This window comes from Rhipicephalus microplus, unplaced genomic scaffold, assembly GCF_043290135.1.
Source record: "Rhipicephalus microplus isolate Deutch F79 unplaced genomic scaffold, USDA_Rmic scaffold_23, whole genome shotgun sequence".
Lineage (NCBI taxonomy): Eukaryota > Metazoa > Arthropoda > Arachnida > Ixodida > Ixodidae > Rhipicephalus > Rhipicephalus microplus.
In genome coordinates this window covers 3,057,723-3,081,534 of record NW_027464596.1, presented here as the reverse complement: position 1 = coordinate 3,081,534, position 23,812 = coordinate 3,057,723, and the positions used below count along the sequence as shown (strand labels likewise).

The 23,812-nt window shown below is 41.1% G+C and overlaps 1 protein-coding gene across 4 annotated transcripts in view; it reads left to right on the top strand.

Moving 5' to 3' along the window:
* The window catches only part of LOC119169356 (monocarboxylate transporter 12), a 142,877-nt gene extending 119,602 nt beyond the window's left edge, over window positions 1-23,275 (top strand). For 3 of the 4 annotated variants that reach the window (XM_075883990.1, XM_075883989.1, XM_037420462.2), the window contains 3 exons: window positions 4,940-5,284; window positions 11,530-12,078; window positions 22,701-23,275. In XM_075883990.1, coding sequence (XP_075740105.1) covers window positions 4,940-5,284; window positions 11,530-12,078; window positions 22,701-22,969 — 1,163 coding nt within the window. In that variant the 3' untranslated portion in view covers window positions 22,970-23,275. Of the gene's footprint in view, window positions 1-4,939; window positions 5,285-11,529; window positions 12,079-13,119; window positions 13,724-22,700 lie in introns of those variants that run through there. The other variant, XM_075883991.1, reaches the window with a different exon arrangement.
* Window positions 23,276-23,812: the final 537 nt, after the last annotated feature.

Below are 23,812 nucleotides of genomic sequence, written 5' to 3'. Positions count from 1 at the left end.
TTCGTGATGGAGGGACGCCGAATGCGTTGAAACGCGCATGCGTCAAGGCAACGCAGCGCAGCGCGCACCTGCGAGTATATGTCAGGACACGTGCCTGGAATGACAACGCCGGCGTGACGAAATGAACGCCAGCGAGTACGTGCACCGCGTCACGTCGAAATGTATTGACGCCTTGACTAAGGCATCTAGTCATGTTCTCACATGGCACGCATCTCATGATTATCATGTTCGCACCAGTCACATACCTTCGTCATCCATTGCCGTCAGGTAATACTAAATTGTGTATTTGTTAAGCAAGCGAAATGGCTGCGAGCGCATCATCAGTGTGGATGTAGTAATGTTGTTACATCACAAGCATGTCATGATTATCATATTTGCACCAGTATAGTACCTTCGTCATCCATTCACGTCCCGTCATACCAGATTTGGTATAAATGAAGCCAGCGAAATGGTGGGCAGCGCATCATGAACGTGGCATGTAGTTATGTTGTTACAAGACACGCATCTCATGATTATCATGTTTGCACCAGTCACATTGACCAGGCCATCATTGACCATTGACCATCACATTGACCAGTCACATTGCACCAGGCCATCAGTGAACCTATCTGCGCGAACGATATAGACGTAATTCAGAGTGGCAACGAAAGACAAGACAAAGAAGAACATTATTGTTCAGTTCGTGAAGCGCGAAAAGAGAGACAAGGTTCTAGAGAAGGCTAAGAAAACAAAACTCACGAGCGGAAGCCTGGGTCTATCATTGGGAGCTTCTAGAAGTGAGGCAAATCATCCTATCTTTGTAAATGAACACCTTTGTCAGTATCTAAAGAGACTACTTGGTATGGCAATAGCGCGCAAGCGCGAACATGGCTGGAAGTTTGTCTGGATAAAAAACGGTGGCATTTTTGCCCGTCACGATGAGACTTCATCCATTGTGGCAATAAAACGCGAGAGCGATTTGGACAAGATTACCGCCAGAGGATAAGGATGCGCGCCCCCTGCGCGAACACTTCTATTGTCCAGATTGTAGAAACATGGGTGCTAACTTCGTGCTACCTGAGGACATGCGTGGTATCATATTTGACAACCCAGGGAAGCTTTTTAAGGTTTTCCATCTAAATGTTAGATCCATGCAATGTAAATTTGATGAAATCCACACCCTTTTATTTATTTATTTATTTATTTAATGCATACTGCAGACCTTCACAGGTCCAAGCAGGTGGGCACGGTACAAGTAGCAAGTACATGTTAGGCACTCAAGTCACGTAGAAAAGGAAAAAGGAAAGAATTCAACATATAAATTTAGGTTTACACACCCAACACACAGTTTTTACACAGTAAATCAACCAAAGTGAATCTTTATACAGAGTCTCTTAGAAGGTTCCATTCTTCCACTGTTCGTGCAAAAAAAAAGATAATTTAAATGCATCTGTTCGTGCAAAATAAGGTGTTAGGGTTCCGGAGTGATGGTGTCTCGTATGCCTTGTCGATATGGGTGTCAGGTACTGTGTAGGTTGTAGTGCTGTTTGTCTTTGAAGAAGTTGGGAAAGAAAATTAAGCCTTAATGTCTTCCGTCGTGACTCAAGGAGATCAATGCCATTAGCTCTAATTAACTCAGAAGATGAATCAGTGTGACGAAACTTAGAGTATATATACCTTACAGTTTTCCTTTGGATTCTTTCTAGTTTATTGACGTTTTTCTGTGTGAACGGGTCCCATATTATGCATGCATATTCTAACTTTGGTCGGATTATTGATTGGTAGGCCAGGAGTTTGACATCAGGAAGAGCTTTTTTTTAATTTGTGTCGTAAGAAAGGCAGTTTACGGAAGGCGGAAGCGGAGATATTGTCAATAGGTTGATTCCAAGATAAATTACTTGTGAGTGTTACTCCTAAATATTTGAATTCAGAAACTAGCTGTAGAGGTGACTCATTTAATGCATAAGTATACTGAAGTTAATTTTTCTTCCGGGTTATACGCATGCATACAGTTTTATCTAAGTTCAAAGCCATCCCCCAGCGATTGCACCATTGAAAAACATTAAACAAACTGTGATTAAGGTCATGTTGATTTTCCGGGCAAGTAATTTCATTATACAAGACACAATCGTCCGCGAACAGACGAATTTGCACAGATGAACATACCACACTTACAATGTCATTTATATGCAGCAGGAACAGTAGGGGTCCCAAGACACTCCCCGACGGTACTCCAGAGGCGACAGGAAGACAACCCGATCGCTGATCCCCAATTTCTACGTACTGAATTCGGTTTTTTAAATAATCAATAACCCAGAAAACTAAGATGCGAGGAAGATCAATATTGTTCAATTTTAGTATTAGTCTGTCACGAGGAACCCTATCAAACGCTTTACTAAAATCCAAGAATATCGCATCAGTTTGACTGTTCTTATCTAGAGTAGATGCAAAGGAATGAGATATAGTGAGCAGTTGTAAATCACACCTTAGGCCTACTGAATATGGGGTTCCTCAGGGTAGCATACTAGGACCAATTCTCTTCCTTTTCTATAATAATGATATTGTAAGAATCTATGAGGATTGTAAATATATTATATATGCCGACGATTGCTCGGTACTTCTTGAGGGAAGAGACTTGGAGACCATAACACGAAAGGGTGATACATTCTGTCATAACTTACAGATCTGGTGCAAGTTCAATAGGCTTGCTTTAAACGAATCGAAAACTAAATGTGTGTTGTTCCGTTCCCCGGGTATTTTAAGAAGCATCGACGATTATATAACTCTTGGGCCATTTCAAATCAAAATCGAGAAACATATTAAGATTCTTGGTGTAATTTTTTCAGAAAATATGTCCTGGAAGGAACATGTGAGAACCTTATTGCCAAAATTAAGCAGAACAGCCGGTGTATTAGGCCGAAACCGTCACACTTTTCCTGTTAGCATTAAAAGAATGTTATATTTCGCGCTCTTCAACGTTCACTTATATTATTGCACGCTAATATGGCGAAACACAACATTATCGAACTTACAGCAAATATTCTTGGTCCAGAAAAAAGCACTTCGTTCAATAGAAAACGTCTCGTTTCTAGAACACACAGAACCTTTATTCCACAAACATAAAATTATGAAGATTCACAACAAATACAAGCATAAACTACTTAGAACATACAAAAATGCCACATTAGGAAGAACACAGCTATTCGAAGAAATTGCAAATCTTCGAGCAAATACAATTTCCTATCCTTTCAGGTATCACCCACCATACCACGTTTCTTTCTCGCGTACCCATTATGGGAAAGAAAAACTTGATTATGTACTCGCAACCACACTAAATGAACTAGAACAAAGAAATGTTGACGTTCTGAACTTTACTAACAAAACCTTACTAGATCTGTTTATGTAAATGTATTAGAAATACTCATGTTTATATATTTACAGTAGCTAGTTTTACTAAAGTGATTGTAACTTAAAACATACATTGATGTGTTTTTTTCATTAGAACACCGTAGTCTGCATAACAACTTTTAATAATTGCATTGTACATACTGTGGCTATATAGACTTGTTAGATGTTTTGCCCTGTCACTACTGCTGCACGGGTGACCAGAGCTTAGTCAAGCTGCGCAAGGGCAGCTTTTTTCTCTGGTCCCCTATTTTCGCAGTGACAATGCGTTGTATTGTCTGAAGCAAAAATGAAATTTGATTTGATTGATTGATTTGATTGGTTGATTCCTTTGTTATCCATTCACGTACTGTTATACCAATTTTGGTATATGTGACGCTAGCGAAACGGCCGCGAGCGCATCATGAGCGTGGTATGTAGTCACGTTGTTACATGACACGCATGTCTTGGTTTTCATGTTAGGGTCTGTCGCTTGTGTTCGCCATGCAATCATGCCAAACCAACCAGTTTTGCAACATGCCGTGTGAAGAAAACCACTGAAAGAGCTGCAGGACCACGATATGTAAATCATGATATTCATGACGTAAATGTCATGAATTTAATGTTTTGACTAGTCAAATATGTTCGTCATACAGTCATGTTATGCCATACGAAGTTTGGTATTGGTACCATTATCGAAACGGCCAGGAGAGCTAAAAGTCGTAGGCGGCTAGATAGATAGATAGATAGATAGATAGATAGATAGATAGATAGATAGATAGATAGATAGATAGATAGATAGATAGATAGATAGATAGATAGATAGATAGATAGATAGATAGATAGATAGATAGATAGATAGATAGATAGATAGATAGATAGATAGATAGATAGATAGATAGATAGATAGATAGATAGATAGATAGATAGATAGATAGATAGATAGATAGATAGATAGATAGATAGATAGATAGATAGATAGATAGATAGATAGATAGATAGATAGATAGATAGATAGATAGATAGATAGATAGATAGATAGATAGATAGATAGATAGATAGATAGATAGATAGATAGATACGCTCAAAGTCGCCGAAGTTCGCAAAGAAATGCTGACGGTACTTTCCCTAGATGAAGGAGCTTTACGAGTCTTAGTTTCAGCCAGGGCTTGCCGGACGCGGCTATTCACTCGGTTTTGGCTCATTCCGTCTAGCTGTAGCTCACGCAGGACACATACTCAACCTATTAGTTGTCACAATTTTTTCTTGTAAAGAAGCAGTAGTGATTAGTCTAAATACTGTCACCATTCTGTATTAATACAAAAATTTTCTGACTGCGCTATGGAAAATGTTAACCTCAGGTAGCCGATCATACCACAGAAGAAAACAAAAGACAAAACAGCACCTACACTGTCATCTGCAGTTTCCCACCCCAATGCTCGGTAGCAAATCGTCTGCTAGCATATAATTAACCTTGCTCTATGTCACTCTCTTTCTCTCAAAAACCACGCATTACAACGCAATAGTTTTTGTACAACTTGCTGATCTTATTGCCGGGTGCATTTTTTTTTGGCAGGTTTCGGCTCTGGAATTGTGTATGCTATGAACCCTGTGCTGATCAGCGAACATTTTGTGAAGTACCAAACGATGGCTACGGGTGTGTGCTTTGCCGGCTCCACGCTAGGCAGCTTCGTCTTCCCCAAACTAATTGAGAAGCTGATCGCATGGTACGGCTTTCAAGAAGCAATGCTGATCTTCGGCGCTGTCATCTTGAATGCGGCTGCCTTCAGCCTCTTCCTTCGTCAACCCCACTGGCTCAAGCGATGCGGCACTTCGGTGGAGTCACTCATCACTGTGGATAGCACTGACGACAAGTCTTCAGCGCAGTTGCCTTACGTCATTCCAGTGGGTCGAGATACAGGTAAGCTAGTGTTCGTTCAATGTTGCTTTTTGAGATTTAATTCAGGCAATGAAACCATTAAATACCGAGTCGCTTGTCACAAAAGTTAGCGCTCGTGGCAGCCTTAGTCGGCATAGAAAGATACGTGCGGGTAACATATACTTACCCACTTAAATGGCCACAAAACATATGTCCGGGCTTGAGTTGAGTAATAATAATAATAATATTAATACTACTACTACTACTACTAATAATAATAATAATAATAATATTAATAATAATAATAATAATAATAGGAAGAAAAAGAACATGGAAAGGAATTGTGGTTTAACGTATACCAACACTGCCTTCTTATTATGAGGGACGTCGTAGAGGAGGCCTGTAGAAATTTTGTCTACCTGAGGTTCTTTAATGTACACCTACATCTAAATACATAGGCTTCGAGCATATCCACGAAGTGAATGATGATGAGTGGGGCTAAGCGTCCGTCAGCCGTCCGTTCTTTCTTGCTTCCGTCCGCCCGCCTGACGACACGTGCGTCCATCCATGCGTTTGTCCATCTGTGCGTCCGTTAATCCGTCCGTCCATTTGTGCGTCCATCCGCCCGTACGTCTGCACGTGCTTCCATCTGTCCGTCCATCTTCTAGTCTGTCTGTCCGTCCATCCATGCGTCCATCTAGTGAACACTCCAAGTACCGCCATCTCGCATCTCACATTTCCTGCCGCACATAACCACTCCACGCGTTCATCCATCTGTCCGTCAGTCTGCTAGTCTGTCTGTTCGTCCGCCCATGCGTTCAACCGTGTGTCCATCTAGTGAACACTCCAAGTACCGCCCTCTCCCATCTCGCATCCCCTGTGGCGCACACCTGCTTAAGAGCGGGTATATGCCACCGGTGCCTACGCACGACAAGAACAGGAGGAAGGACAGACCCACACCTTAAGAAGCTTCGCCCCTAAAAAGTGACCACTGAGACCAGGATTTGATCCCAAGATCTGTGTGTCTTGTCAAGCACAGGGCGCTGACAAGTGCATCATCGTGCGCTTTTGTTCACGCGAGAAGAAAAATAGTTTCCTTCGCAAAGCGCATAAGGCGCGACGGCGTGCTTCCCAGTTAAGACTATCCGGAAGTAATGACAATCCAGTCTTTGTCAATGAACATATATACCATTGCCAATAAAAAGCTGTTCCGTAAAGCGCTTGTTCTCAAAAAGGAAAAAAAAATGGCGGTTCCTCTGGACAGAGAATTGTCATATCAAGGCCCGCAAGACAGAGGACAGCAGGGTATTTTGGATTAATACGGAATCTGATCTCAACATATTCACGTGACGTTGACAAATTCGGTTCGCTTTTCCCACCTCATAGCTTTCGTCGTGTATCATCATGTCGTTGCTTCCTTTCGAGGAAATTAAATCCCTCCTTGCTAATTCTACTTGTTCATTGCTGCACATCAATGCGCGTAGTTTGACAAAAAACTACGATAACAATATTGGATTCACTGATGACTTACTCTCTCATTCCTTTTCATTTTTATGTATTACTGAAACATGGCTAGGATCTTGTGATGGCAATCTGTGCGGATTTTGATCGTTTAACTCTGAGTATTGTCACCGCAATTCGGGTCGCTACGGCGGCTCGGCCATATTTATATCGCCCGAGATAAAGTACAAGCGCAGGACTGACCTATCTTTGAATATTCCGAACTGTGTATCTGTATGGATCAAGGCTGCCTTCCCCTCCTCTGTTAATCTAAATAAAGTGATTATTGCATGCATTTACCGTTCTCCATCTTCGTCTATTCCGCATTTTCTACATAATTTAGCTGCTGTACTTCACATTATCACCGCAGAAAATAAGCAAGTTGTTTTGGTTGGTGATATCAAGACTAACCTAATGAATACAGATAACAACAGCACCATAGCATATAGTGACTGTTTTCCTGGCTTCGGGCTTGAATCCTTAATTTCATCCCCTACTTGATTTTCACCCACTGGAACAAGCACACTCATTGACCACGTATTAAGCAATTTTTCGCCAACCCCTAGCGCAAGAGTCATTGATGCGTGCATCACTGATCATCATCCTGTCTTTGTAACTTTCGCCGTAAATCTACCCCGCCTTAACACGTGCCATTTCACGTCAACCTTCGATCAGGAAAACTTTATCAAGGCAATTCAAGGCTCTGAGTGGTCTTCTATTAGCACCTTAAAAAATCCTGAAGAAGCACTAGGCAACTTCTGCTCCCCATTTATTAAAGCTGTTCATGCAAACACTAAAACTGTTAAATGCAAGAAAATATATAGGTTTCAACGTAATCCCTGGTTAACTCAAGGCTTGTTAACTAGTATGCGGAAAAAAAATAATCTCTACATTAAAACAAAAAAACAGCCATTTAATGTGAATTTGAGACTTAGGTATAAAAATATATTAAGATGTTGAATAAACTGCCTAAACAATCAAAACAACTTTATTATGAAAAAGAATTCTGTAAAGCCAGAAATGACCCAAAGAAAAAATGGAAACTCTTCAATGGCTTTTTAAACAGACCTCAGGTTAGTAATGTAATTGATAAAATTAGGTATAAACAGCAAATCTGTACTGAGTCCTCTGACATAGCCGAGTCTTTTAGTGATTACGTTGATGAAATATACAATGATAGGCCCAAATTTCACAGGGTCTGTATTTCTTGATCTCACGAAAGCCTTTGATACCATTAGTCATAATATTTTATTTAGCAAATTAGAGTCCTTGGGTATCACTGGTCCATCCTGGACCTTCATAAAAAACTACCTTCTTGATCGTGAACAATCAGTCTGCATTGGGGGCGTTAATTCTAATGTTAAAATATTTAATCAAGGGGTCCCACAGGGTTCTATACTTGGACCCTTACTGTTTTGTATCTATATTATTTATTTGCCTGACTACCTTGAAGATTCTAAAGTTATTCTTTACGCTGATGATACGACCATTTCCATCTCGCGTAAATCATTACCTACTCTGATTAATATTTTGAACAAAGAACTGACTAATGTCGTTGAATGGTGTCGCTTAAACAACTTAATTTTAAACCCGCTCAAAACTCAGTTCATGGTTTTTCAAACATCACAAAAAATTCTACCTTTCATTCTACAAGTGTTTATTGACAATTATTTTATTCCTGCGTCTAACTGTGTGTGTTTTCTGGGCGTAAAACTAGACCCTCAATTAAAGTTCACCAATCATATTCTTTACGTCAAACAAAAAACAGCATTTGGTATAAGATCACTCATCAAATCTCGTCCTTTTTTTTTTCACTTGAAGCCTTATTGTCTTTATACTTTGCCTTCATACATAGTCACATCACCTATGGCATTACATCATGGGGAAATACATATAACATTCACATTTCGTCTGTACAGCACATTCAGAATCAGGCCATTCGCATTATTACCAACAGCTCATCGTATTGTAATGCTACCCCACTCCTCAGGCTAACTGTATTTTTACTGTGTCTGGCTTATTTAATTTTCAGTTAATCATATCGTTATATAAACAACTTAACAAACAGCTTGCGTTTCATTTAATCGATGCTAGTTTACTCACTTACACCAATGGCACTATATTCGCCCACAGTCACAACTTCAATTTACCTAAATGTAAAACCAATTATGGCAAAATGACGTCCGCCTTCGCAGTCATTAAATTGTGGAATAACCTGCCCTATACACTAAAATCATCATCATCTTTTCATGCATTCAAACGTGATCCTAAAAATTTCTTCTTGCATAAATAGGTTGACAACGATGATTACTTAACGATTCTTATGTATCCGGGCATGAAATTGGAAAGTCTTTGCAAATTTAGGTTATTGCTTTATGGCGTGATTAAGTTTTACTTGTATAACTCATTACTATTGTTCTTGTATCGCATTCTGATGGCCTTTTTTGTTTACTTGATGTTATTTTATGTAAGGTCACTGTTTACTTCTCACATGTGTTGCGTATTTTACGTGCTGTTATAATTAACAATTTTATTGTTATTGTTAACCGAGGGCCCACTGCAGTCGCTTGACTTTGGGACCCTCGTCTGCATGCTACATTCTACGAATTTTGTATTTTGAATGAATGAATAAACTGAAACTGAAACTGAAACTGTAATCACTGGACCTTCCCTGGTGGGTGAATTTTGCAATCCGTGCTAGTTCTAGCGTGTCTCATAGCAAAGTGCAGAAATTTGAACGCATCCTCTTCTGTGTAGAATATACATTTCGAACCCCTAACGCCGCATTTGAGCCATTGGCATTGCGCGAAGTAATAGTGGCGATGATCAAATCCAACAATTCGGACAGAATTCCTGGTTGAAAAGACGCAAGTCTTGGAGTCGAGGCAATCACGCTCTCAGTATACGGAGTAATTTTGACAAGAAATGCTTCGTCGTCACCTAGTGTAAATACATTTGCAAAGTGACTGCCTTGCTGCTCCGTTGGATGCTAGTCTATGCAGAGAAGCGCATCCGCTCTTGTATTAAACTGTTTCAAAAGAGACAGCACGATGGTAGTTCATAAGTTTCAGACGCCACACGGCGCACTTCGTAATGCCAGCCCTGGTCGGTGAACTGAAGGAATGTTTGGTGGGGATCTAGTTGGTGAGAAATGGAAAACACAAAGCTAAGCCTAGATAAAGGACACAAGGAGAAATAAGTCAACGGGACCAGCGCAGACTAACAACTGTTACCAAGTGAATGCGACCAGCGCTGTTTTGAGTGTGCGCTCCTCCAACCGACTTCTTTCTCCTTGTGTCCAGTATCTAGGCGTAGTTTTATTTATTTCTTGTCAATGCAATGAGCTTACAGGATACATTTTCTAACAAGTATTTTTAATTAAACATGTACTCAAAGTGCACTTTTTTGTGCAAGAAATGATATAAAGCCATCCCAGAAATTGATAAACTGAGGCTCAAAAGACAACCGGGTGATGCTCTAAGACAGGTGGTTTACTATGGGGAGGCTGCGTGTAGATTAAAAATGTGAAATGGCACCTCGTGAAATCTTCAGGAAAAAGAAAGACAAAAAAAGCGTTTGATCGTTAACGAGTTTTCCTTTCAACGACGCACTAACGACATATACGGGATCCCCTCTAACAATATTGCTAACATCACACTGCTTTTTATTAGAAGGGAAGCTCCATGGGACCTATCGCCTTGTCTTTTGTTGTGCTTCCTGTATAGAGCCGTTAGTGTAGTCGAAATTATGTGCGACGCAAAAAAAGCTATACAATATACTTTAACGCAAGCATAAGCTAGTTATAAGTTACGAGATCGCTCTTCTCGGCAAAAATAACCTACCGAGAAAAGTATTGATGAGTTGATCTTTACTAAAATGTGCCTAGACGTTGAGGCTTCCTGAGGCCCCATGTAACACAAACGCACACGTTGAGAACTGCATGTGCCAACAAAAACCCATATTAAAATGTTATCCAACCATCGATAAGATGACTGGTTCTTGGATTCACTTTCGAGGCGTATCCTCCACTCCCGTTATTTTCTAAATCCTCCTTGAATGACCTAAAACTATTGGAAGGCGAAATAAATATACCATTCTACATACACTTTATATGACTCAATTTACATTATATGGGACAACACACTAGTAACGTTTGGTTACTCTCTAATACAATACCCAGACCTTCGCCTACTCGACATGATGCGCGGATTCTTTTTCTTCTAATATCAACGCATTTCCTATGCATGTTCAACAAGCTTTTCTGCTTCTGCCGTTTCGTTTTCAAGTTCAAGCTGTCCTACTGCCAAAGCGTTAGCCAAACTGCCTAAACTGTAGACTCACTCAATACCTCGCAACTGATTTGATTTGATGGCCTGCCTTTCAAGAGCTACGACGACCGTTAAAATGAATGTCATCCTTTTGATGCAAAAACTTTTTTACAATGTTTTTTTAGTACAGAAACACAGGAACAAAGAAGAGCATAATGAGAGTTAGTGCTTTTTACGAAATCGTTCTCTTTTTTTTTCTAAAATGTTCGCTTCAGAGGATACAGATCAGCGCTACCAGACAAGTGGACACAACAGATACTTTTGAAAGATCAAACCAATTCTTAGAAAGTGCTTGTCCTTGCATTGTTCTCCTTTGATACTCTTTATGTGTACACACACAAAAGAAAAGAAAACTGATGATAACTCATTTCAACAAAGCGTACTTGCAGTAAACAATTTTCATAGGAATTTATCTCATGTACCCTTAAGTGTAATTCGCAATTTTACTGCTCTGTCCAGATTCCAAGGACCCTGAAGCCAAAACACGTTTGGATCAAGCCGTTGTAGTCGTGCATGAACACCGTAGAAATATCTCCCTGCTGTGCGGTTTGGACGTGCTGCAGATTCCCATGTTGTATCTAGTCATGTTCTCCTCCGTGGCCTTCAACCTCGGCTACGATTGCTACAACTCGCTGCTGGTTGACTTCGCCGTAGACAGAGGAATCGCTCAGAGCAGCGCAGTCACGATGACGTCTGTCAGCTCCCTCGCCGACCTCGTGGGCCGCTTAGGGTTACCCGTCCTTGCCGACCGACGGCTGCTCACCAGGCGCACCCTGATGGCCATGGTGTTGGCCTTAGTCGGACTGATGTACGTCATTATGCCGCAGTGCTCGGGGTACGGGTCCTTGTTCGCGCTGGCCGCGGCTGTCGCCTTCCTGCTAGGCAGTGGCGTCGTCCTGTTTCCCGTGATACTCGTTGACTGTGTCGGGCTCGACAGAATCGCCGTAGCAACGGGCCTACTGACGGCCTTGTCGGCCACGTTCTCCTTCGCCAAACCATCTCTTATAGGTAAGGTTCATCGTTGGCTAAACTCTGCTTAGTGATTTGCACATTTCATTTGCAATTTATATTTTTATGAAAGAATGCGTTTCAAGACGCCTATGCTTTGTGGTATGACGTACTGTATGGTACGACATTTTCAAGAACGTGCAAGTCGAGTAAAAAAGAGCTCAAGGTTATTATGTCATTGCAAGCACAATTCGGGCAACCAGTCTCCTCGTGCCCATCTGTAACATTGGAGGAAAATGTCTTTTGCGCAGTACAACGTGCTAGATATTTCTTAATTACACTGGACTTGTCAAAACAGAGGCGTTTCCTTGGCAGAAGAGTTCCCTGTTTTAATCTTTTCAACATACCGGTGGGGTAAACATAACAAAGCCTTCCCTACGGGGAAAGTGTGAGCAAGGGAAGCTTGGCACGTGCGCGCCTTTCACAACCGCTTTCATTTATTCATTGATTCATTTGTGTACTTTTTCAACATTAATCGGTGTTCGCTTCAAACTCAGTCCTTTTTTCGGGGTATTGAAAACGCGAAAGGCTGACGCAGACAAAGAATGTCCATTGGAACCTCCTCGTCGCCATCTTTCCTCTAAGTGCGTCCATCCTTTAATAAAGCACTTCTTTGTATCCTCTGGGAATGAACTATACACAGAAATGGCCATTGTTTCTGCAACACGCTCTTTTATTTTATTTTTTATCGTACTTGTGTGTTGCATTGACCTTGCGAACATTGTTTTTGGTAGCTGTGAGTTTGTTTTCAAGATAGAACAGCCGCTTATGATCGCCAGCACTCCTTCTGAAACAGTTTATTACGTAAAGATTACCCTGCTAAGCGAGGCGTTGTTTCATTTTGCGATGGCCTCAAATAAGAAAACATTACTCAGTGCACTTATAGGGGCGAACACAATCACCGATTATCGGTCGGCTGATCTTCCGCGTCATCTTTTATACTGTCGGAATCTAGTCTTCCACCTTAAGTGAAGTGATTTCATTAGTTTTTACAAAATCGACTTCTCACGTGGTGCGCGTAATTTTATTACCCCATTGCAGAGCTATGAAGCTTTCTACATTCCCGCGACACCTGCGGCGGACTTTGGTAGCAGGTGAAACGCTAACATGAACCTAAGAAAATGTATTTGTGGGCCCACACTTCACCACAAGAGCGGCAAAAAGCTCGTTTCGCAGAAGTATCGACATCAGTGTCGTTGTCATTGGTTCTGAACGAAAATCAACACCTTGTCAGTGAGCGAAAAATAAAAAAATTGCAAATAAAATAAACAGTAAAAATTTTCTCTCCCGAGTGACGATCACACCCAAGTCATCTGCGTGGCTAGCAGGAGTTCTACTGAGCACAAAAGCAACGGAAAAGGTAAAAACGACAAACAGACGGAGTGCATAAGTTCAACCACAGAGCCACCGTGTCTGTTAAAAATACTTTGGAAAAGAACACCATTATTACATCTTTTAGTGGAATGAGTGTTCTTAGGGCATCCCACATAGGAGACGTGGATATTCTCGGCAGGCGTCAAAACAGTATATTTAGAAAAGAGTGGGTGTTCTAAAGGCTCTTCCATCATAAAGCACTCGGGCATTTCGATCCTCAGCAGTAGAGCTTTCAACAAGCTCAACAGCTGCGTAGGTTCGCGAGTTGCAGTATAGGGTGCTCCGCCGATTCGCAAAAGGAATAATTATGGCCTACTGGTTAATTCAAACTGTGCATGCAGTAGGTGTTCTTTGATACCTGTGAACGGTCAGTGTTACGTGCACAGTTGTTCGTTTCCTTACGACTCCATTGAGGCGTGCACCGAGAGCAGAAGCAAGCTAGGAGTTCCGAATGCGAAGTGCATGACACCCGATTACACTTTCGCGAGCTGCTCTTCAAGACGAAGCTCAAGAGTCTTCCAATTTCTTAATAGCCAAAGTCAGGGACCTAATGTGAAAAAAAACAATGAGCTCGTTCGTTAAAGCTGTCACTGTTTATTTTTTTACGAATATTGCCCAATCTTAGCATTGACTCAGAGTTCGTTTTCGAAATAAGAAATAGAATTTATGTCGAAATAAATTCTAAAACAACTAAACAAGCAAAAGAAAATGCTGCTCAGAAGTGTAACACGGGGACGAAGCACCAAAAAACGGAAACACCGCCATCACTTGGATTTTGAGAAGGAGTGGCTGGAACCAATTACCTGGCTCACAACAATCTAGAAGCACACTCTTCTGTACAAAAAGCAATGCATTCGTGTGATTATGTCATTGCCGACACTGCTTTATGGAATGGAAGTTCACTAATTTCTATTCGTGGCAGGGGCTTAGGCAGAAATAGTTTTCAGGGAGGGGTTGGATCCTTTATCAGAAGTGGGGGCCGGGCAGGGAGATGCGATCGAGGTCTCACACTGGGCTTCGTATACGCAACGGTAACGAAAAAAAAAACGCCACTGGTTTACCGCAAAATAGAATTCACATTTTTCGGAGAAGAACACATTCACACTATTGAACGTGTGCAAATGCGGTTTAGCGTTGCCTCCGCGTTCATTGCTTACCACATTTTCTATGGTGCTATACCATTTATATTGTCATGGTCGAACTACATACTAAAGCTGATTCTCGAAAAGCAATGTCTTATGTGCCTCTGAGAAGTTCGAAAGACAGCCGTCAGTATTCTGAAGTCGACGTCAACAGGCCATTCTATAGTAAAGATATTCTTCTCGGGAAAACCTACGCGGCAAAAAAAGAATATACATACGCAAAACGTGTCGAAACTCCCGTCGTTTAACTCTTCCGACAAGCCGCATTTGTTCGCCTTTAGCTTTCAAGGTCTACTCTTTGTTCTTTGTTTCACTTCGGCTCCTACGGCGTATCACGCTGTGGGAGAAAGGCCGTGCATAGTAGATGTATACGTAGTGGTGGTTACATGTGCTTAGCGTCACACGTTTTCTACAGGTTAGAACACGCAACGCACACATTGATCCACACACAGAACAAAAAAAAAAAAGAAACCCTTCGCACTGCACGTCATCGCCACGTTGCTCATGAACCGCCCGCATATTGAATAATCCTTCGAAAATTCGCCACCATAGTTTGTGATGTACATTTTCCCTGCAATTACTTATAAACATTAGGGTGTAAGTTTTGTAAGCAGCAACTTAGTGCATATAATTGTACCTTCGCAAGCACACGACCTACACAGTCTCTTATAAGGTGACACTTATATTGAATTGACCCTCAATGTAAGTGTCAATTCAATAGAGTGCCAAAGGGCACTCTATTGAATTGTTTCTTTTTTACGAGCATTTACGTAACGAAGAAAATAGCAGTCGGTACTGCCAGTAATTCACCGTGCCTACCCAACCCACGTTACAAGCTCGGTCTTCGACATAATTGGCATATGCCAGCCAAACGCCAATGATGTGGCTGAAAGTTTATTATCTTCTAAAACGGATGCTAATGTGGAAAATATTTTAGTTATCAATAAATTATCCTTCAACTGTTCCACAGTCACTGCACTCACACCGAGAGGAGGCTTGGTAAGCAAGAAATCGCGCAAAAAAATTTGGGTCGTGATGTCGCTTTGAAATTCCTGCTCCAAACATCGTGATGTCATGAATTTTGACGGTGTTTACTAGGGCGCCTGACTACTTGGCTCCTAATAGGTGAAAATTGAAGAAAAATGGCTGCTGAAGGAGTGAGAGGCCTATATACCATAAAAAGATTCAGGGAATTTTCATCGTGCCAATATCGAGAAAGTAGACACACTTTGACATTCGTCACGTCACGGATGCACGTTTCAGAGCGAAATTTAGAAACTGTATTTTGAGCATCTTCCTCTCCTGTAATTATGAACCTATGAAAGTAAAATTGACAACGTTTATACTTTTCAGACAACTTTTCTTAAATCGAGAGCAACTTTTGTTTCAATTTACGGTCACTTTAAAGAACCGTTCAATGTAATCAAGTTACGAGAGATATGTACGTACCCACAGTTGCCAAATTTTCACTGACTTATAGCATGCTCGTGCGCCGAGGAGTACAACGGGAGACAATACATGGTTCGTTCTCACCGGCTTCTCCGTTCACGTAAGCGCTTCGAAAGTTTGTTTACAGTGCGCTTTAGTCTTTCTGAACGTATTAGTGGACTTATATAAATGGTCATTGGAGAATGGGTGAATATCTCGGTGTCCACAGGAGGGGTTGGTTATTTGCGAGTTTGCACTTTCATAATGACCAATAGTGCTCAATAAAATGAAGCCACAGGGTGGGAACGGGCATGTCAAAGCTGAGGCACCGGTGATTTTTCTGCAAAAAGGCTATGCTGAGCGCCAACGAACGGAAAGCTTGAATCGCGTAGAATTACAATGACCTGATTAAGGAGGGGCACCAGCTTCGCTTTTCGCCAGTGTTTTCGAAAAGAAGATAATGAGATTGTGTCGTTTATTTTAATACACGTGAGAAACAAAGAACCATGTTTACTATGCTGCCGAAGGCGATTGGTTGGTAACAGCTTTATTGGTAGGCCTGCAGAGCTTTTGTACAAAATATTGTTACGGGGTGTAGGATACAAGCCATGATGAACATCAAGGACTGCTTCATCAAGGCTACAAAGATGACGATTCCCTGATAATCTTCATAGCTTGCATCAATATCATGATAAAAATAAAAACAGCGAACGCCCACCAAAAGTATGCCAAAGATTTATAGAATTTCGGCTCCTAAATACAAGCCATTGGCTTCCGTGTGACAACCTAATCATTACCATAGCTTATCTGGAAACATACTGCTACCCACGCTCTTATATTTTGCATGGATTCTGTGCGGAAGCTCGAACATAAGCCGATGACTTTCATGTGGGCTTCTTATGTTATTTTGTAACTTTTTTTTTGAAAACACATATGTTCTTTTAATATATTCCGTGCCATTTCATCTCGACCAGCCGAGATTTTATCTAAATCTTGATTCCTCGCACATAGGGCTTTGTATGTAGCAATGCATTCTTGGTTTAATGCACTCTGCGATGACCAGGCTGTCTTAACATTGCGGTTAAGCTTTCTCACGAGTGGGTATCCCTTTGCAACATAAGTCTGGAATTAATTCAGGCAGCATTATGTTACTGCCAACCCCACCACTACTGATCTTTTGAAATACCGTCAGGAAGGATTATTTGTTGCCACTGAGTAACATAATTGGTCTAATACGAAGAGTACAAGAGGATTTAAGAAGTTTACAATTAGGTGCCTCTATTCGAAAATCCAGCTATTTGAATTCTGTAATAGCCTTCGAGGTTGATTAAGTTAATGAAAGTGCCTATAACTTCGGCAAGCTTAGTAAAGTGTTAGCAAAAATTGGGAGGAGTTCTACCTGCAAATTGCTGCAATTCAGGTGAAGTGTATAGACCAAACGTATCACCTTCTTCAAATGTCACAACTCTATTCCAGATACAAAACGCTTCAAGAGCTGTGCCGCTAGAGCTACATTGGTGTAACGTATATAGGTACAGGTAAAATATTTATTATGTGATGCAATACGGTCTTTCATCACTCAATAGGGCTTGCAAAATTCACGTGTAGGCTTTGTCAATAATTTCCGTGCATGTTTTCAAGCCATTGATGGCAATAAAAAGTGTACACTTGGTACATATATTGCGCATGACTTCTTTACTGGTAGCACCACAATCTTTATCAACTATTGTGCACTGGATGCAAAATAGGCAGCGTTTTCCAAACCATCTATTTCAACAGAAACACTTTAGCAGACCTAGGGCTGACTATGACGGCAGTCTGTCGTGTTGTAACCTAAACCACAATAGGTTGCTTTTTCATCGATGCAATATAGCCTAATTGTTATAAGAGAATGCCACCAATCCAATAATATGTATTCCAAGCATGTCAAAATATGTATTTCATTTTACAATTGGATGGATGATGACGTGGCAGATATCTGCTATTCCTGATGAAATGTCACTTCAGTTCTTTTTTTATGTGAAGGTCAGTGGATGTGCGCTTTATTTTGCAAGGGAAAAAAAACTAGATGCTTTGAATAAGAGGCAGCGATAACTTCCGGTAAGCGAACAGGTGGTTTTCAAATTCGCATTTGCATTACGTGTTCTTTTTAAAGGAAAAAAAAAATGTCTGGCAGCGTATTCTCTTTGTCTTTTTCTCATTCATAGTCACCGAGAATTATGTTACACTGATACGCTGCCCAACGTCTACTCGGGACGAGGTGTCACCAATCACGCACAGTCGTACCAGACGCAGTGGCAGAACGCATCATGTAATGCTCTGCGTGAGCTGTTGACACTACTACTCATGAGGCAAAACAGGTTGAATAACATGGATATAACGTTTTTGTGAGCTTATGGCCGTGTGAAGAGAGTGTCGCACAATAAGAATGCTCGATTAATAATGCATGGTCACTCAACAATGCGCTTGACTTGTTTAGTTCTTGTGTCTTTGTTGCTTGTCACACCGCACTTAGCATTGCCGCCCGATGGTTCTAGGCGAAATAAGTAACTTCGGTCTCACACGACGCTTTCGATTTTCAGTGGCTTTTGCAGCACCATATTTTGAAGCGAGAGTTATTTCAGCGAGCTCAGGGGTTTTGTTGTTTGAATGAACTATCCGCGTATAACGCAGAACATTGCGCAAACGTACAGGTGTAATTTTTTTACCTTATATGCCCAATGAAGTTGTCTTGGCGCTTTTTCTTTCTATTTCAGGACTTTAAGTTAACTTCTCTCGCAAATGTTTTGGCCTGTTCAGATACGTTGTTTATTAAGTAGGGGCGACTCAAGAAGGCGACCGATAACGTGCCCTCGCACTTCCTATTCCCAACATTCAGGCTAGGCAACGAGCTTTAGCTTTAGTTGTCATCATTTTTTATGGCACCATTCCTGCTTGTGCATTATACTTCTCGCGTGATTTCGCGTGAACTTCATGGCTTTTCATCACACATAACTGTTCAGTTTTTTTTTTGTTGAAAAACTTCACTGTGGGCATGGTGCATATATCGAATACTGACAATACGGGTCAGTTTACATGTTAACAATGCTTCAAAAATGTGGGCTCTCATTACCATTCCCACAGCTGTTCAGCAAATAAACTTGGTTTAAGTATACTCCTTTGGCAATATGTTTATAACAATTTTTTTTCAAAAAACAGGTTATGAAAGCAATGCCAAGTGTTTTATACAATTGTTCATTTTGTATCAACCGAAAACTGGAATGGCGTTGAAAGATAATCCCGCGTTCGTTTCTCCAAATGCATTCTGTTTTACCCTCGCACATCTATTGGTACTGGTCCTCCGTGTTTCAGACGGTCTTTGAACTTCACAAGAATATAACAACAACGCTTCTTGGCAGTGGAGTGTTGCTTTATTTTGCTGTAAAAAATACAGCAAAACCGTACACATTGACCTTCTTTTATAGCAAAAAAACTTTGGCTTTTCTTTTTTGTTTAGTAGTTGAAGCAGCTTTCATGACCACCTGGGCTCACACAAAACTGCGATTTCATTTGAAAAGCTCTCTTTTTACGCTTCGAATTCTGATGATCTAGTGTTACAACTGCATTATTCAATTTATTGTACGAAAAGTGTATGATGGGAACAGAGGACATTCAATTTAGCCAACCCAACTGCTGTATTAGGGAAGAAAGAGAGATGAAGTGTAGTTAAATGAAATACGGATAATAAAGTATATGATAATGAATAGGCATAGCCAGAAGGCACAAAGAGTTAATGGCGCTGTTCATCATTCTTTACTATTACGCTCAACTGACTGCTGTACAGTGTTGCACTATGTCTCCCTCCCTTTTACTCACGTTTCATGTTGGCCGCTACAGTTGGAGGCGTCCTTCAATAAGGTGGCCTATAACTGGGGCGGAATTCGTAGCCACAAAAAAGCATTTGCTATTTATGTCAGTGTTAATGAAATACACCAGATGGGCATGCAGATATTGATCGCCATTCTTAGTGCAATGGTAGTCATTTTTTGTAGCAGATCATCACCACTCGATAGAAAAGCTACCTCAGCTACAGTTAATGACCAGCATTTATAGACTTCAACAAAAAACAGCAGCATGTTATGCTGGTCTGTGACAATTTTGAACAACACCTGTGAAAGCTTCATCTCGAAATTTCGCCGTGCTTTACGTAAAGGCCTCGCTTAACGGTTGCATTGGAACTGCGGCGTTTCATTCTGCAGCCCTCAGCCTGGCTTTAAGTTGTAATTAATAAGACACCACCTTCGACAAGTGCACAAGTGCATAAACATTACTGTTACTACAGAGTTGATACACTTGAAAAAAAGCTAACAAATTATCGAATGCGCCCTACGCACTACACGCAGAAAACGGCTGCAGGCAGAACATGGATCCTGGCAGCGTTGGTAGTAGAAAGTGTCGCGCCTATCGCTTATCGACCTAGGGCTCCGAATGCTCATTCATATGTACATATCATAACGTTTATATGGTCATTACAGACTTTATGAAGAAAACTGAAATTCGTCTGGCAATGAACCTAAAGGTTTTTTCTACTTCAACGCTGATCTTTATTGCTGGGTGCTCATTGCGTTAGTACGAGATAGAGAAAACTGTTTCAATGTTCCTTGTCCCAATACGAAACAGACGCGGCCGGTTCTTTCCGACACAGCCAGTTGAAAGCAGCATAATTCACACTACTTAATACAGTAATCATTTAAAGTTGCGATCATTTCACTCCAAAAAGTGACCAATTACAATCATAGTATCCAAAATGGAAGCAGTTGCACTTATTTTGCAGTAATCACTTAATTCTCAGGTTGCCTTTTTTTGCTTTTTTTCTGCAATAGAATCAAATAGTATTTTGCGCATGACGAGAAGCGACGAGGAAACATAGTGCGGTATTTCTAAATTGTGTGATTGCAAGGACATTATATGTTCATGTACACGTGATATAAAGCTGTGTGCCTTATCACTGCACACTGGACACAAGATTATTCATTTTCTTCTCAGATGCCGACATATAATTTGCTTGCCGACATATAATTTGCCGACATGCCATGCCGACATACCATTTTGCCGACATACCATGCCGACATATAATTTGCTTAAGTGTCTAATTCTTATTGCTTCGATTATTTTTCGCATGTGTTTTTCAAAGCAGCTTTCTTCGATAAAACATGAGCTGGATTTAGTTTTACATGTGTAGTCCCTGCAATTTCTTGCAAGATTATTATAACTTTATTTCTACTTCATGAGCTTTTGAATGAGCGCATTCGATAAGTGTGTCATTTCGAGCGTTTATAACGACACTGACCTGTTTAAACGGAGTAACATTGCCCGCAGGGCAGTGGAGCAAGGCATTTGCGCTGATTATACCTTACCTTCTGTTTATTGTTGAGATCTGGGAATTTTTTGCGGCAACAAACTATCATTCTACGCAGCTGTGAGAGTCGCAAAACGACATATTGTTTGGAGACATTTTATATCAGTACAGCTGTCCAAGTAAAAAAAAACCTATGAAATATGGGACAGTTCTGAGGCCGTCCCATCATTGCTCTTCCCAAACGGAAGCATGACGGAACATCGTGTCAACCACCATTACCTTGTATATCGTGTGCATATTACCTATATTCTTACAGGTGGACTTTTTTTCTCCTTAGCGTATCAGCAGCTGGGTAGTGACATTTACTGGTTGATTTACTTAATTTACGGGTGAGAGAGTGCTTAAAAACTTCGAATGAGAGGACACGAAGCTGCTTCTTATAATTTTAGGCAGCGTCGGCATCGAGTAGTAGTGTTTGAAATCATATCTCCTTCTCCGATCTATTTCTCAAGCAGACACAGCGATGTATGCTGCATTGGTCATAACCTTATTTAGAATTATCTCAAGACGCATAGCAGATACTCTCGTATTATTCTAGTCAAAGTGGCTGGTCGGAAGGGCTGTATATGAATCGGCGTTATCAGCGACTGTACTGAACGTACCACGAAGGCGGATGGAGTTTTACGCACACGATGATATAAGGAAGACTAATAGACGTGTAACTATACTGACACTCCCTTCCACAGTATTAATTCCAGACTGTAAACTACAACCATTACTTTCCTTGGTGTAAACATTGAAATGATTAATTCATTTACTCATTTTTCTTCACATTTCTTTTTCTCATGAATTGATCAAATACTTGCAAGTTTGCGCTTTTGCTGTTCGTGCCAGTGCTTTCACTGTTCAATATTTTATTCTGTTTCTCACCGCTGAACTCCAGCCATGAGTAATAATACGGTGCCTCCTTTGGCTTTTTGTACAACGTCTGTATCGTCATGGGCAGATATACTTGTTTATTATTCTTCAGAAAGCCGAAAAAGGTGTGCATTGTTTTACATCAAATAGCTGTTCACTGTGATCCTAGCACTCTGTTCAGGCAAAACTAAACAGCCGATCATGGGTCACAACGGTTGAAAGCTGGTCGATAGCAAACTGCGCCGCGGACGGGACACAAAGAAGGAACAAATACCGGCAGATGAGGGCAGCGTGTATTTTCTCGTGCCTTTTTTGTACCCAGCCTGGTGCGCAGTTCGCCACAAGACGGTAACATTTGTTTTTATTCGAGTGTCATTGCGAAGCACGCTAACTACATCACTTTGACCTTGCCTTCACTGCAGGGTACTTTCGAGACACGCTCGGCTCCTACGATTTCTTGTTCGTGGCGTGCGGCTTGGTTGCCATAGCGACGTCACTGGCGTGGGTCTTTGTCAACTTATTCATGTGGCGAAAGCGCAGCACGTGGACTCCAGACACAGTCCTCGGAGACAAATCGGAACAGGCATCAGGCAGATTCTCCTATTACCCCCGGCTCGTCTACATTGGCGATGGTCGGTACATGGAGACGGGAAAGTCGAGGGCACCCAGCACGATAACGGCCCTCTATTGATTCCATGAACTGCGGCAATCGACTCGAGTTGACCGTGCTCTTACTGAGACAATGTGACACAATGTGTCTGCATGTGCTCGCCTCTTGCCATCAAGGAGAGAAAACATTCCCGTCTCAACGTATCCTGTCGTGGTGCAGTACTGAATGATATGAAGTGCCAGCGCAGTGGTAAACATCAATTCATCCAGAAGTGTCAAATATTTCATCGCTATTCATTTTGTATGTAAAATAAAACCATTTCATCTTGTATGTATAAAATTGACATCAGTAAAATAAATATCGCTTAGAAATCATTTCAACACAAAACGTTTCTTCGTTTTTGTCAACATTTCTTACTATTTTTCAACAAAGATAATCCGGAACAATTGCAGCAACACTTTTTATACTACAGCTGTTATGTATTCGAGCTTTGCTAGTTGTGTGATCCTATAGCTTCTTGCAAGGTCACACCTAACGCCTCCTTTATTTCTTTCAATGGCAGTCAGTGCGGGACGCGTGCTCCTCAGAGGAGCCGTTGGTGTGCCTTACTTAACCCTCTCGGCCCTGGCGGTGTCGATTGACACCACCGCGCAACATTTTCCCTAGTATCTCGAAAACTTAACCAATACTGTTCATTCTTGGGGGCGTAGTTCTTAAATAATCCCCACCGCAATTGACATCAATATTGTGGCACGTTTGCAGGGGTAGCAGTCACAAAGAAGAAGAAGCGCGACCGAGGTATTCCGTGAATACGAGGTGCGTAAGTTGAGATGGGTAAGCGCCATTTTGAGGATGACGTACCGAAGCTGTTTCAGTGAGTATTAGAAAAGTAAGAAGTTGGTTTTCAATGTGTGTACACAATTG